The sequence below is a fragment of the Lacerta agilis genome, chromosome 5, assembly GCF_009819535.1.
Source record: "Lacerta agilis isolate rLacAgi1 chromosome 5, rLacAgi1.pri, whole genome shotgun sequence".
NCBI classification, from domain to species: Eukaryota; Metazoa; Chordata; class Lepidosauria; order Squamata; family Lacertidae; genus Lacerta; species Lacerta agilis.
In genome coordinates this window covers 2331995-2345686 of record NC_046316.1, presented here as the reverse complement: position 1 = coordinate 2345686, position 13692 = coordinate 2331995, and the positions used below count along the sequence as shown (strand labels likewise).

The following is a 13692-nucleotide window of genomic DNA, read 5'->3' as shown; positions in this document are numbered from 1 at the left end:
GAGAAAGGAACTGAATGGAGAAAAAAAGCACTGAGTTATACCATAAAATTATATATCAATGGAAAGACAATTTAATGAAGAATGTAATGTAATAACTTTCATGAAGGATTATTTATTACAACAGCAGGCATAAAGAAGAAACATGAAACACACAGAAAATTATACAGGTGAAATTGCCATGTTGGCACTTTGCGATAAATAAGTGGGTTGTGGGTTGCAGTTTGGGCACTCGGTCTCTAAAAGGTTCGCCATCTCTGTCCTATAGCATTTGTCTAATTAGTGTGTTGAGACCCACAGCCTGGGTCACATACCCACTGAAGGTGGATTGTGTACCACCACTGTTTTTCTGCTGGATGGCTTTTTTTCTCTTTTAGGGAGGAAGGAGAAGAGTGGAGAGTGACGAGTAGGTAAAAGAGAGAGCAGATTGAAAAGGGCCATCTTGTAAGAGATACATTTTAAAGTCGTCCCCGTGTTTCAGGCTGTTGTTGAACATAGGCCCTGGGTTCGAAAAACCAAAGATGACTGGTAGCAAACCCTGGGTGGATGTTGCCATTGCCCAGAGCTGCGCTGCCACCTCTCAGCACCATCACGGAGGGTTCACGGCCCTTTGAATGAGGCAGTGGCGACATCCTGCTGCAGATGTGGAAGGCTTTCGTCCCTGCCGTCAGGGTGGCTGTCTGTAGCAGAACTGCAAAAAGGGAGGGAGAGGTGAGAAGGAGGGGGGACCAAGCAGCACTGAGAAGGCCATTTTGCACCTGCAAGGCTGCAAAATGCTGCTTGTCCTTCACCCCCCAGAGGTGCGCTCACCTGGCAGGGAACCCACTCCTTTCCCATTTAAGCTGTAAGAATTATAAGTCTGTATTCTTGCATTTCGTGTCCCTGTGATATCACTGCTAGTATTTCTCTCTCTCTAACTTTATAGCCATGTGCCTGCCTCCTTCAAATAATATTCCTTGCATCTTATTAGGTGGACTTGAGTCCATTAAAGCTTATAAAATGATCAATTTGTTAGTCTTTCACATGCCAGAAGACTTCGCTGTAACAGACTAACATAGTCACCACTCTAGAAATTATTCTAAATAGGTGTAGATCTAGTAATTTGTGAATAGCAAGCTTACAGATTGTGAACATGTTTATCATAGTTGTTCCTATACCTGTTTCCTCAGAGTAAGTCCCCGAGATTTAAATTGCATTTAGTTCCAACCACATGTGCATAGCTTTGCAACATTAATGTGCTTTTAATGTGCTGCTGGACTAGATTATTGTGGATTTCTTTGGATAGCTTTGATATGTTGTAAGGCATTTTGACTGGGCAAGTAAATGTTTCTCTCTTTTCCCCTCCAGCTTTTCGCTGTAGCCTCCAGTTTCTTGGAAACATTGCAACTGGAAACAAAGATTCTCAGCACAGGATTTGGACTCTTGCTTTCCCTTCACTTTTCTTGTAAGCATCTTATCCTGCCCATCAACAAATGAAATATTATATGGTTATATTTTAATTTTAAGTTACCTTATTTACTATCCCTAAAATGTATTTTTGGAGAATGAGAGAGTAGTACTTTATTTGCATGCACACGAAAGCTCATACCAAGAACAAACTTAGTTGGTCCTTAAGGTGCTACTGGAAGGATTTTTTGTTTGTTTTTGTTTTTACTTTATTTGTGTATGCTAATCACAGGAATTGGCAACGAAAACCATCCCAATGAAAAGGAAATGCAAGAAAGCAAAGTGGCTGTCCAATGAGGCCTTACAAATAGTGGGGGAGAGAAGGCAAGCAAAATGCGAGGGAGATAGTGAAAGATACAGGAAACTGAATGCAGATTTCCAAAAAATAACAGGGAGAGACAAGAGGGCCTTCTTAAACGAGCAATGGAAAGAAATAGAGGAAAACAACAGAATAGGAAAAACCAGCGATCTGTTCAAGAAAATTGGAGATATGAAAGGAACATTTCGTCCAAAGATTACCATAATAAAGGACAAAAGTGGGAAGGACCTAACAGAAGCATAAGACATCAAGGAGAGGTGGCAAGAATAAACAGAGGAATTATACCAGAAAGATATGGAGGTCTCGTACACCCTAGGTAGTGTGGTTGCTGACCTTGAGCCAGACATCCTGGACTTTCTAAGTCAAATGGGTCTTAGAAAGCACTGCTAATAACAAGGCCAGTGGAAGTGATGATATTCCAAGTGAGAAGTATTTAAAATTGTAAAAGATGATGCTGTTAAGGTGCTACACTCAATATGCCAGCAAGTTTGGAAAACTCAGCAGTGGCCAGAGGATTGGAGAAGATCAGTCTACATCCCAATGCCAAAGAATGCTCCAACTACCGCACAATTGCACACATTTCACACGCTAGCAAGGTTATGCTTAAAATTCTACAAGGCAGGCTTAAGCAGTATGTGGACTGAGAACTCCCAGAAGTGCAAGCTGGATTTCGAAGGGGCAGAGGAACCAGAGACCAAATTGCAAACATGGGCTGGATTATGGAGAAAGCTAGAGAGTTCCAGAAAAACATCTTCTGCTTCATTGACTACGCAAAAGCATTTGACTGTGTCGACCACAGCAAACTATGGCAAGTTCTTAAAGAAATGGGAGTGCCTGATCACCTCATCTGTCTCCTGAGAAATCTCTATGTGGGACAAGAAGCTACAGTTAGAACTGGATATGGAATAACTGATTGGTTTAAAATTGGAAAAGGGGTACGACAAGGCTGTATACTGTCTCCCTGCTTATTTGACTTATATGCAGAATTCATCATCCGAACGGCTGGACTGGATGAATCCCAAGCCGGAATTAAGATTGCCGGAAGAAATAACAACCTCAGATATGCAGATGACACAACCTTGATGGCAGAAAGTGAGGAGGAAATAAAGAATCTTTTAATGAGGGTGAAAGAGGAGAGTGCAAAATATGGTCTGAAGCTCAACATCAAAAAAACTAAGATCATGGCCACTGGTCCCATCACCTCCTGGCAAATAGAAGGGGAAGAAATAGAGGCAGTGAGATTTTACTTTCTTGGGTTCCATGATGACAAACCTAGACAGCATCTTTAAAAGCAGAGACATCACCTTGCCGACAAAGGTCTGTATAGTTAAAGCTATGGTTTTCCCAGTAGTGATGTATGGAAGTGAGAGCTGGACCATAAAGAAGGCTGATCGCCGAAGAATTGATGCTTTTGAATTATGGTGCTGGAGGAGACTCTTGAGAGTCCCATGGACTGCAAGAAGATGAAACCTATCCATTCTGAAGGAAATCAGCCCTGTGTGCTCACTGGAAGGACAGATCCTGAAGATGAGGCTCCAGTACTTTGGCCACCTCATGAGAAGAGAAGACTCCCTGGAAAAGACCCTGATGTTGGGAAAGATGGAGGGCACAAGGAGAAGGGGACGGCAGAGGAAGAGATGGTCGGACAGTGTTCTCGAAGCTACTGACATGAGTTTGGCCAAACTGCGGGAGGCAGTGGAAGACAGGACTGCCTGCCGCGCTCTGGTCCATGGGGTCACGAAGAGGTGGACATGACTAAACAAGTAAACAACAACAACAACAATCACAGGAATCAGGTTAACTGGACCATAGATTGGGTTGGTTTTCAACATAGACTGCAAGATCATCAGTATGCTTAATATGCTTAACGTTTTGTGCTAAATCATATGCAGGTAGGTACACTGGGTTTTAATTCATTAATGCTTGCTAAGTACAAGTTTATCTTGACTAAAATATCACAGTTTACATCAAAAAATTGAGTTATGAATTTAGAACAGGATCTTGAAATTCTTTACAGCTAGGTTTTAATAGGACTGCTATGGATTTCAAGAAAACCGGGTTGATTAATTGTTGTTTAAAGCTGCATAAACATTGTCATGAGGCAACAAAGTTTTTGAACAAAGTTTGACAGAGTTTGGGGGGCTCAAATAGAAAAATCTTCATTTAAAAATCTCTACTTGGCCATAAAGAGGTCTTAACTCTAACCTGCTTCCCAAAACTGTGAGGGCAAGGTAGCAAACAATGAAGTAAAAAACACTGTTAACAGCATAACAGTTTAAACATTTCTAGTTACCTTTCCTTTCATATAAACATATGTGCTTAACTTTGTATGAATTTCCTCTCTGTTTCCAAAGAGTGTCAAAGCAATTGGTACTAAAAGGATGACATAATAATACACCTTCAGTGCTTGCTTGCTTCAGTAGCAATTCTTAGATTAACATAATCAGACTAGAACCAATCCTAACCTTTCTAGTTTCAGGTAAATTTTTGGATGGATGGATGTGTGGGTGAAAACACTTCTCTATAAACAGGCCTTTGGCTGATTTACATTCTATGGCCTTTTAAAGGTGTTTGTGGGAGGGGGGTTATTGGTTAGTTTTTTTTGTTTTTGTTTTATTAAGTATTTTGTGTTCTTATTTTGTATTTTTATGTTGTGAACCACCCTGTGATCTTCAGGTGGTATATTATTATTATTATTATTATTATTATTAATAATAATAATAATACACTGGTACCTCGACTTATGAAGTTAATGCGTTCCGAAGGTGCCCTCGTAAGTCGAAATCTCTGTAAGTCGAAGGCGCCATCTCCAAACGGCAAAAAAATTTGTATGTTGGAAAAAACCGCATTCAAAACTTCTAAGTCGAGGTATCGTGCCGCCGCTTTCCCTTTGCAAGTCGAAAAATTCATAAGCGGCGGCCATTTTTTTGCTTCCGGAACTCATTCGGAAGTCGAAAAAAACGTAGGTCGAGTCGCTTGTAAGTTGAGGTACCACTGTAATTTTATGCATTACACATTGAGGGATTAATTGGGGATATCTCATTAGAATAAAATAAGCCCCAGAGTCCCTTCCAACATTCTTAGATTCAGTAAATACCCAGCACCGTTTGAAGAGTTGGGCGCATTACACATTGGCTGTTGGTACATAGCCTAAACAATCCAGAACAATAAATATTCCTGCTTTTTTGTTTTGTTTCTGAGGAATTGCTTGAATCATCAAGATGAGAAAATGGTTGCCTATTGCTGTATGGTTCTTTTCACTTGTCTTAACCCTGAGAGGACAAGAGAACTACAGGAAGAAAACAACTTGAACGTTGCCCTTGCTGTTCTGCGGGCTTCCAGAAAGTACCCGGAATCGGAATGGGCGTATGTATACCCCCCTTTCCCTCCAATACATTACCTTAAGTCTTTGATAGTTGTCTTTTCTCAGATGAGATGTGCAGCTTGCTTTTAGGGAACTGCCAGAAGGCCCTCAGAGCTGGACCTCAGTGTCCGGGCTGAACGATGGGGGTGGAGACGCTCCTTCAGGTATACTGGACCAAGGCCGTTTAGGGCTTTAAAGGTCAGAACCATCACTTTGAATTGTGCTCAGAAATAGCTATTTTGTTTATTAAAAAGTCTTGTCTCTGAGATTCTTCTTGAAGAGTTAGCCATGGTTTTATATATTTAAATGTGAAAGGCAAGATACCATCTTTGCTTTGATACCCTGGGGTGGTTGTCTTAGTTTCAAATTTATTAGCATATTTATTCTTGTCCGCCCCCTCAAACCCCCAGTATACTCATTTTTGTTTTCTTACATAGAGGCATTTCCCTCCCTAAATGATGACTGATATACTCTATATACAGATATAGTATATGCTGTTGTTTTAAGTGAGGGAATTATTTTTTCTAGCACAGTTGTGTCATTAAAAAGGGGGGGGCATTTTATTAATGTTGAAGGTGTGTGTGTGTGTGTGTGTGTGTGTGTGTGTGTGTGGCTTTCTTCAGTTGTTTTTCATCTAAAACAAGTTGAACCCATCTACCAAAAATATACACTGCTTAAACTGAGCATCTTGGCCTCACTAGATATGATAACCTGGATTTCTTCAGGTGCAGAATTGTACTGTCTGAGGTAGGTTACAAGTTCCTTTTAAAAATTTAACTTGGTCTCCTTAGAAGTTAGTCTGGCCAAGGTCTTGGGACTCAGTAGATCTTTAAGAGTCATACTTGGCATCTCACTGTGGCAGAAACATGGGCTTAGGGTTGTGAGCCGATGGGATGCTGTCCACTTGGCTGTATCCTGTATTACGCGCAACCTAGGGTAGCTTACTTGCAAGTCGATTGGTCAGAGACAAAAGGCTTTCCATATACAGTATAAATGTTCCCGAAGCAGTTCACAATATATCCAGTTAAAAGGACCTCAGGTACTAGGGCTGGAGAAAACTTCTAGCTGAAACCTTGGATAGCTGCTAGATAGTAAAGTGGACAGTATTGTGCTAAATATATTGTAATGATTAGCATTGGCCATAATAATAATAATAATAGAGCAAGGATCTTGTGTGGATGTATTGCATTGCTAACTGAGAGTGTGAGTTCTGTGCAATACATGTTGTGCCAAATCATAGATATATAGTCTCTGTATATATATGTATCCATCGTCTTCTACCCTGTTTATTATCCCAGTCCTGTAATCATTACTGTGGTTATCTACTCATATGTTTTCTTGGGTAGAGGGAGAGAAGATAGCAGAAATAAGATGGGAATGTCATGAACTGCAGTGTAAACTGATCCAACTGCTTCTCTGAGTTGCATTTCTTCCTTCCCTCCCCCTCCCCTTTATATATATAAAAAAACACTTCTTTACACGCAAGCAGATGAAAAGTCATGCCTTAGGCACTGGAAAATTTAAAAGTCTTCAAGAAGTCAGATAATTTTTTCTATTTTGGTTTCCTCTAATCAACAGCAGAGAAGAGCCTTGTGTCTTTTGAAAGCTACCGCCTGTAAGAGGGGAAAGAAACAACATTGGACACCATATGTTATCTATTTTAAACATTGAACCTGCAAACACATACTGTATATCTCGGATAGGGAAAAGTGCTTCAAAGATGCATTATAATTTATCCTAACCAATTCCAGTATATATTCTAAAAGCTAATTTAGAAAAACTAGGGATATTCAATTACAGACTAGATTTAGGACTGGTGCTCCATTAAGGAAGGGTTAGTCAACGAGCTTCAGTCAGCTACATTTGTCATATTAAAATTACTGATTTGAAGAAAAAGCATGATTTGTCTTTAGATAATTTTAGAACAAGCATTCCCTCCTAAGCACCTAAGGAGGGCCTGCTGGATCAAGCCAATGGCCCACCTAGTCTCAGGGGCCAAGCAGATGCCTGTGCTCTGCCTATACGCAGGACAAGAGTGCCCTCCCTTGTGTTCCCCACTAAGTAGTCTTCAGAGGCATGCCGGCTCTGACAATGGAGGTACTAGTGCTCAGGCCTCATAGCTAGATAGGAAGCCTGCAAGAAGGGCCTGAGTGCAATAGCACTTTCCCCACTCGTGATTCCCAGCAATGGTATTCAGAGGCATCTCACCTCTGATATTGGAAGTAATACACAACCACCGTAGGGGTAACCATTGATAGCCTTAACCTCTATGAATCTGTCTAACCCCTTTTAAAGCCATCCCGGTTGGTGGCCGTCACTACATTTTGTGATGGCAAATTCCATAGTATAAGTATACAGTGTGTGAAGAAGTACTTCCCGTTCCCCATTTTGAATTTTCCAACGTTCTGTTTCATTGAATGTCCCCAAATTCTAGTATTATAAGACTGAAAGAAAAGTTTTCTCGGTCTAGTTTCTCCACACCATGCATAACTTCTATCATATCTCTTAATCACCTTCTCTCTAAACCGGTAAGCTTCATTTTGGTGACTTTTTCTGCATCTTTTCCAGTTTTGAAATACTCCTTTTGAGGTGAGGAAACAATAACTTTATTCCAAGTGTGTTTGTACCTAGACATGTGAAGTCCAGAAAAAAGCAGAATTCTTTGGGCAGGAACCATGTTTATCTATTGATATAGTTATAGTGGAGGAGAGGATAATAGGGGAGAAGAAACTAAACTGTGCCCTGCTTAGTACTGTATATTCTGGAGTATAAGACTACTTTTTAATCCAGGAAAATCTTCTCAAAAGTCGGGGGTTGTCTTATACGCCGGGTGGAGAATCTGCGGTCAAGTATATCTCAAACTCTATATTTTAACTGGAAAAGTTGGGCGTCGTCTTATACACCCAGTGGTCTTATACGCCGGAAAATACGGTATTTGTTCTTAACTGGAATAAACATATATGAATATAGCTGATTCTGTACATCACTTCTACAAGTTTAAAGACCAGGAAATAGGGTTATCCTTCCCTACTTCGTAGGTACTTCAAGCTTGTGGAGCTAATCATGAATGGAAAGCCAGTAGTTGTGACCAGAACCTGTGAGGAAGAGTTTGAAAAGGGATTCATGAAATTGTATAATCATTATGCTATAATGTGTAAAGTATTCTCTAGCTGTGTGTAAAAATATTTTTCAGCCCTCTTACGGGTTGAAAATCCTTCCTTTCTAACTTTGGGATAGTTTTATTCCCCCCCCCCCCCTACAAAATTGTGTGCTCTCCAAAAGACCAAATTTGTTTTTAATTCCTGGAAAGTTGGAGTTTCCTCATGTTACAAGTTCCAAGTGCAAGTGAGGGTTTGATAGCTATTTCTCACTGGAAAAAATGTTCTTTAATTGTAGTGTTGCAACAGATACTTGACATCTGTAGAAGCAATGCTGGTATTCTACAAGAACTCTTTTAATAGTTTTCTCTCAAAGCCATGACTATATTTGACTTTTGAATGGGAATTGTGACTAATATAATCACAAACACCATGTGGAAATGATTTTTGTGCTGAAGCTGGGCAGAGCACATCTAATGGTCCTATTCTCAGCACTGAAGCTGAGCCACATTGCATAATATAAACATAATAATGCCTTTGTGGGTTGGGCTACAAGTGGATTTGGCTGTTTTGAGTGTCAAGTGACATACTTTGCACACTACGAGGATGCTGCCGAAAAGGCATATTCCCCTGGTGAATTTGCCTTCTCTTATCTGTAATATTTAGGAGCACTTACGCCATGTTGTGAAGTCATTCTGTGAGTTTTCCTGTCTCATTCCTTATCATAGGCTGGTGGAGAGAGGAAAAACTCAGAATGCAATGGTGTCATTGCATAGTGCAAGCATTATGGGTGATGACATTTTGGGTGGTACCCCCATTTTGCATTTAATGTGTAACTCGGTTGTGATTCTGTTTGTTTTCCAATCCCCTTCTTAGTCAGATTTATTACTTGTAAATGGAATAGGGTGTAATTTTGCTTCTTAAGGAAATGCAACTATTTTGGTTTGAGATGAAATAATCCTAAAATTGGGTAAATCTTCCCTTCTCCTGTTTATAGCAAAATCCTAGCACATGACTTGAATGGAGCTCATGCTCATGTAAATATATATATAGGATTGCACCCTTAGTGTTCTAACTGTCTCAAAAACCAAGTGCCTAATTAGTTACCTGATCACCTGAAATTCACAGTCAACATCTTAAAAAAACCAACACATTGTTTTTTCCATCTTTGTCCAAGACTGAGTCCTGAAGGTTTCAAATGTTTTTACAGCATTCCTTGTAATGCAACAGTGCATGATCCATTGGACAAAGGAGTGCATGTGGAAAGAACATTGGATTGGGAATCTCAGTTTTTGTAGTTTAGGAAAATCTATAGAGGAATTTGCCTACTTCTGTTATCAAAGATGTCCTGGCTTGCAATTTAATCCAACTATTGGTGTGCATATCAAATTCAGTATCATAATTGATTTACCTGTTTAGCATGTTTAACGTATTGTCTTCTGGATATTTACAAATGATTGTATTCTTGTTTCTCCCATTTACTTTACTGTATATTACATTTAAGTCTGTCTGAACAATATCCAATTCATTTATTTAGATTTTCTTTTTTAAAAAATACCATTTACTATTTAATCTCCTTAAACTGGGGTCAAGGAACAGAGGCGCAATGGACCAACTTCTGAAGTGTTGTCATTCAGGACAGAAAGCAGGGGATCGTTTGTTAAATTTTGCAATGCTACCACTAAACTAGCAAGTACTAGAGGGGTCTGAGGATTGGGCCACTTGGTGGAATGCATGGTGTTTTGGATTTGACAGAACCAAAGCTTTTGGCAACCCATTCCACCTGGATATGCCCTGTTTCAGGACCTCCTGCTCTCTACTGCCGGTGATAGCTTCCACCTGTCTGGATGAAGTTGTGCCTCTGCTGTGGCAGCCAACCACCCTAAGCTGGTGAAGAGGATGATGATGATTTTATACCCTGCCCATCTGGCTGGGTTTCCCCAGCCACTCTGGGCGGCTTCCAGCACATATAAATACAAAATAAAACATCAAACATTAAAAACTTCCCAATACAGCGCTGCCTTCAGATATCTTCTAAAAGTTGTGTAGTTCTTTATCTCCTTGACATTTGATGGGAGGGCGTTCCACAGGGAGGACGCCACTACCAAGAAGGCCCTCTGCCTGGTTCCTTGTAACTTCACTTCTTGCAGTGAGGGAACCAACACTTTGAATTGTGCTCGGGAATGTCCTGGGAGCCAGTGAATATCCTTTTGGACCGGTGTTATATGGTCCTGATGGGCACTCGCAGTCACCAGTTCTGGATTAGTTGTAGTTTCCGAGTCACCTTCAAAGGTAGCCCCATATCAAGCGCATTGCAGTAGTCCAAGCGGGAGATAACCAAAGCATGTACCACTCTGGTGAGACAGTCTGCAGGCAGGTAGGATCTTAGCCAGATGGAGCTAGTAGACAGCTACCCTGGACACAGAATTGACATGGACAGCTATGAGTCTAAAATGACTCCCAGGCTGCGCACGTGGTCCTTCATGAATTTAGGAGGTTAGGGATTGCAGTAGCAATTAGTAAATATATTTATAGGCTAGAATTTCTAAAAAAAAGATTGCCTGTGACAGATGACCAGGGCTGGATTTAGGTTTGATGAGGCCCTAAGCTATTGAAGGTAATGGGGCCCTTTATATTTCCGGCTGTCCTTTGTCAACAAATTTTCACTGTTTTTTTGTGTTGAATATATGCTATATGGTAATTTATGGACCTAATAGGTATCTAAAGCCATTTGCACATAACAAAATATGTCTTTTATCAAAGTAATTGTTGAACTTATATTTTGGAAAAGTACGTCTAGTTTTTCCCCCTTTAATTTTTTGGGGGCCCCCAAGAGAGTGGGGCCCTAAGCCCAGGGGTCAGCAAACTTTTTCAGCCGGTCCACTGTCCCTCAGACCTTGTGGGGGGGCCAGACTATATTTTGAAAAAAATATATGAACAAATTCCTATGCCCCACAAATAACCCAGAGATGCATTTTAAATAAAAACACACATTCTACTCATGTAAAAACACGCTGATTCCTGGACCGTCCGCAGGCCGGATTTAGAAGGTGACCGGGTTGCATCCAGCCCCTGGGCCTTAGTTTGGGAACCCCTGCCCTAAACTATAGCTTGTTTAGCTTATATGTAAATCCGGCACTGCACATGTCCACGGCTGGAAAGAAAAAAAATAGTTAGATTTGTTGTATTTTTATATAGTTTAGCAGGTACCGATAGAAATGTAACTTGATTAGTGACCAACTAGTCGGACACGACTAAACGACTAAACAACAAATTATAAAATGCCAGTGTGAACTAACTTTGCACAGTGCAAAGTAGCAACTTTTGCAGTTTTCCTACAGCTAACAACAGTTTGTCCTATTGTTTTTCCTCCTCTTTCAGGTTCTTGATTGTTACCAACCATTTGCTGAAGTGCCCCGAGTTGGTCAAAGCCATGTATGCCAAACTGAGCAATCAAGAAAGGTAACCCCAAAAACCACTGTGGGTTTCAGCATTTAGCATTCCATATAGAGTATCCTGTTCACATGATTTAAAAAAGAAGAAGTGTGGTTTCATAGTTGGCACAGAATCTCTAAATACATGTTTCTATGTCAGTAATGGTTTTAAATTGGTTGGTTAACATTACAATTTAGCCACAACTGGCAGGGATTTAGATAGGGGTTGCAGAATCCAGGTTGGCGCCCTTACTCTGTAAGAAACGCACACACAGAAAGAAAGAGAAGATGAAGACAAGATTTCATGCTTATGCCTTGATTTCATAAGTGCACCGCACCCTGTTGTATTTTATGGCTCAACTTATACAGCCATTTAATAGCTATTTGGGGGGAAAAAAACAGATTTGCACCAAATAACATTAGATATGCTTCACTACCTTGCAAAGGAAGTGCACAATGAATGTGACAATACATTTGTTCCATCTGTATTCTTTTATATCTCAATCTACACAAACATGCACATAAATTCTGTGTATGGAAAAGAGCGAGTGTGCTATTCTGCAAAAAGGAAATGGGTTGGGTACAAGTTGAACATTATATAAAGTGAGGTCAGAATCTACAATATACATATTTTTAACACATCTATATTATTACTTGAACTTCTGTCTGTTTAAGCCTGAGTATATAAGAGAAATATATGCGGGAGGCAGTGGAGGATAGGGGTGCCTGGCGTGCTCTGGTCCATGGGGTCACGAAGAGTCGGACACGACTGAACGACTGAACAACAACATATAGGAGAAAAACTATAGCTAGCACCAGGCTTTTAATAGTTGCCAGTTCCTCCCCCACATTATATTACATATTTTGAAAAATATTTATATTATGTTGTTATATTCGATGTTTTTTTTTTAAGTTGCCCTGTATATAGTTGAACGCAGCATAGACATTTTAAGGAAACAAAATTTGTTTTCTCTACATGTTGCAAACTTGCTAAACACAATAGAAATTATTCCATTGTCATGAAGCCACTTTATCAACCATGACCTGTGTTGGAGGTTGGGAGTTGTCGCCCATACACTTGAATAACTTACTTTAGTGTTTATCCATTTTAAGGTGAGAAAACAATCAATACATGCAAAACAATGGAAGAAAACAAAAGGAAGATTTAGAATATTGCTAAAAGTATATTATACCCTGAAGTATACAATCTTGTTATAGAAGTCAATAAAAAACAACAACTGTGGAATTCTAGTTCTATGCAATATTGGAGCATATTCTATAGATTGTGTCTGAGACCAGAACTAGGTAGCGAAGCGGGGTTAGTATCAATAAAATTTACTGATGGCTATTAGCCAGGTTTCCTCAACCTTGGCCCTCCCAATGCTTTGGCCTACAACTTCCATGATCCCTAGCTAGCAGGACCAGTGATCAGGGATGATGGGAATTGTAGTCTCAAAACATCTGGAGGGCTGAGGTTGAGGAAGCCTGCTGTTAGCTGATCCAAAATGTGACTAGACCATAGGAGACCCATTGCCTCATTTAGAGACAAAAAGGGAGACATTTCACCAAATAGATGCATTTTTAGTAGATTGTATAATTTCAAACACTTTATGTAAGCAGAATAGCCCCACTGGATCTGACCGCAGGCATATCTAGTGCAACAGTCTGTTCTTGCAGTGGCCAACCAGGTGCCAATGAGAAATATGCAAGGAGGGCCTGAGTGCAATTGCAGTCTCCACAATTGTAGTTTCCAGCAAATGGTATTCAGAGGCATCTCACCTCTGAAACTGGAAGCTAGTAGCCATTGATAACCTTTGTTGTTGTTCAGTCATTCAGTCGTGTCCGACTCTTCGTGACCCCATGGACCAGAGCACGCCAGGCACGCCTATCCTCCACTGCCTTCTGCAGTTTGGCCAAACTCATGCCAGTCGCTTCGAGAACCATCTCATCCTCTGTCGTCCCCTTCTCCTTGTGCCCAACCATCTCATCCTCTGTCGTCCCCTTCTCCTTGTGCCCTCCATCTTTCCCAAAACC

At 40.4% G+C, this 13692-nt stretch overlaps 1 protein-coding gene across 1 annotated transcript in view; it reads left to right on the top strand.

Moving 5' to 3' along the window:
* ATXN10 (ataxin 10) overlaps positions 1–13692 on the top strand; it is a 69766-nt gene that overhangs the window by 21691 nt on the left and 34383 nt on the right. Inside the window, exons 4-6 of the mRNA XM_033148023.1 lie at positions 1345–1441; positions 4964–5128; positions 11606–11686. Of these exons, the coding sequence (XP_033003914.1) occupies positions 1345–1441; positions 4964–5128; positions 11606–11686 (343 nt within the window). The remainder of the gene's footprint in view (positions 1–1344; positions 1442–4963; positions 5129–11605; positions 11687–13692) is intronic.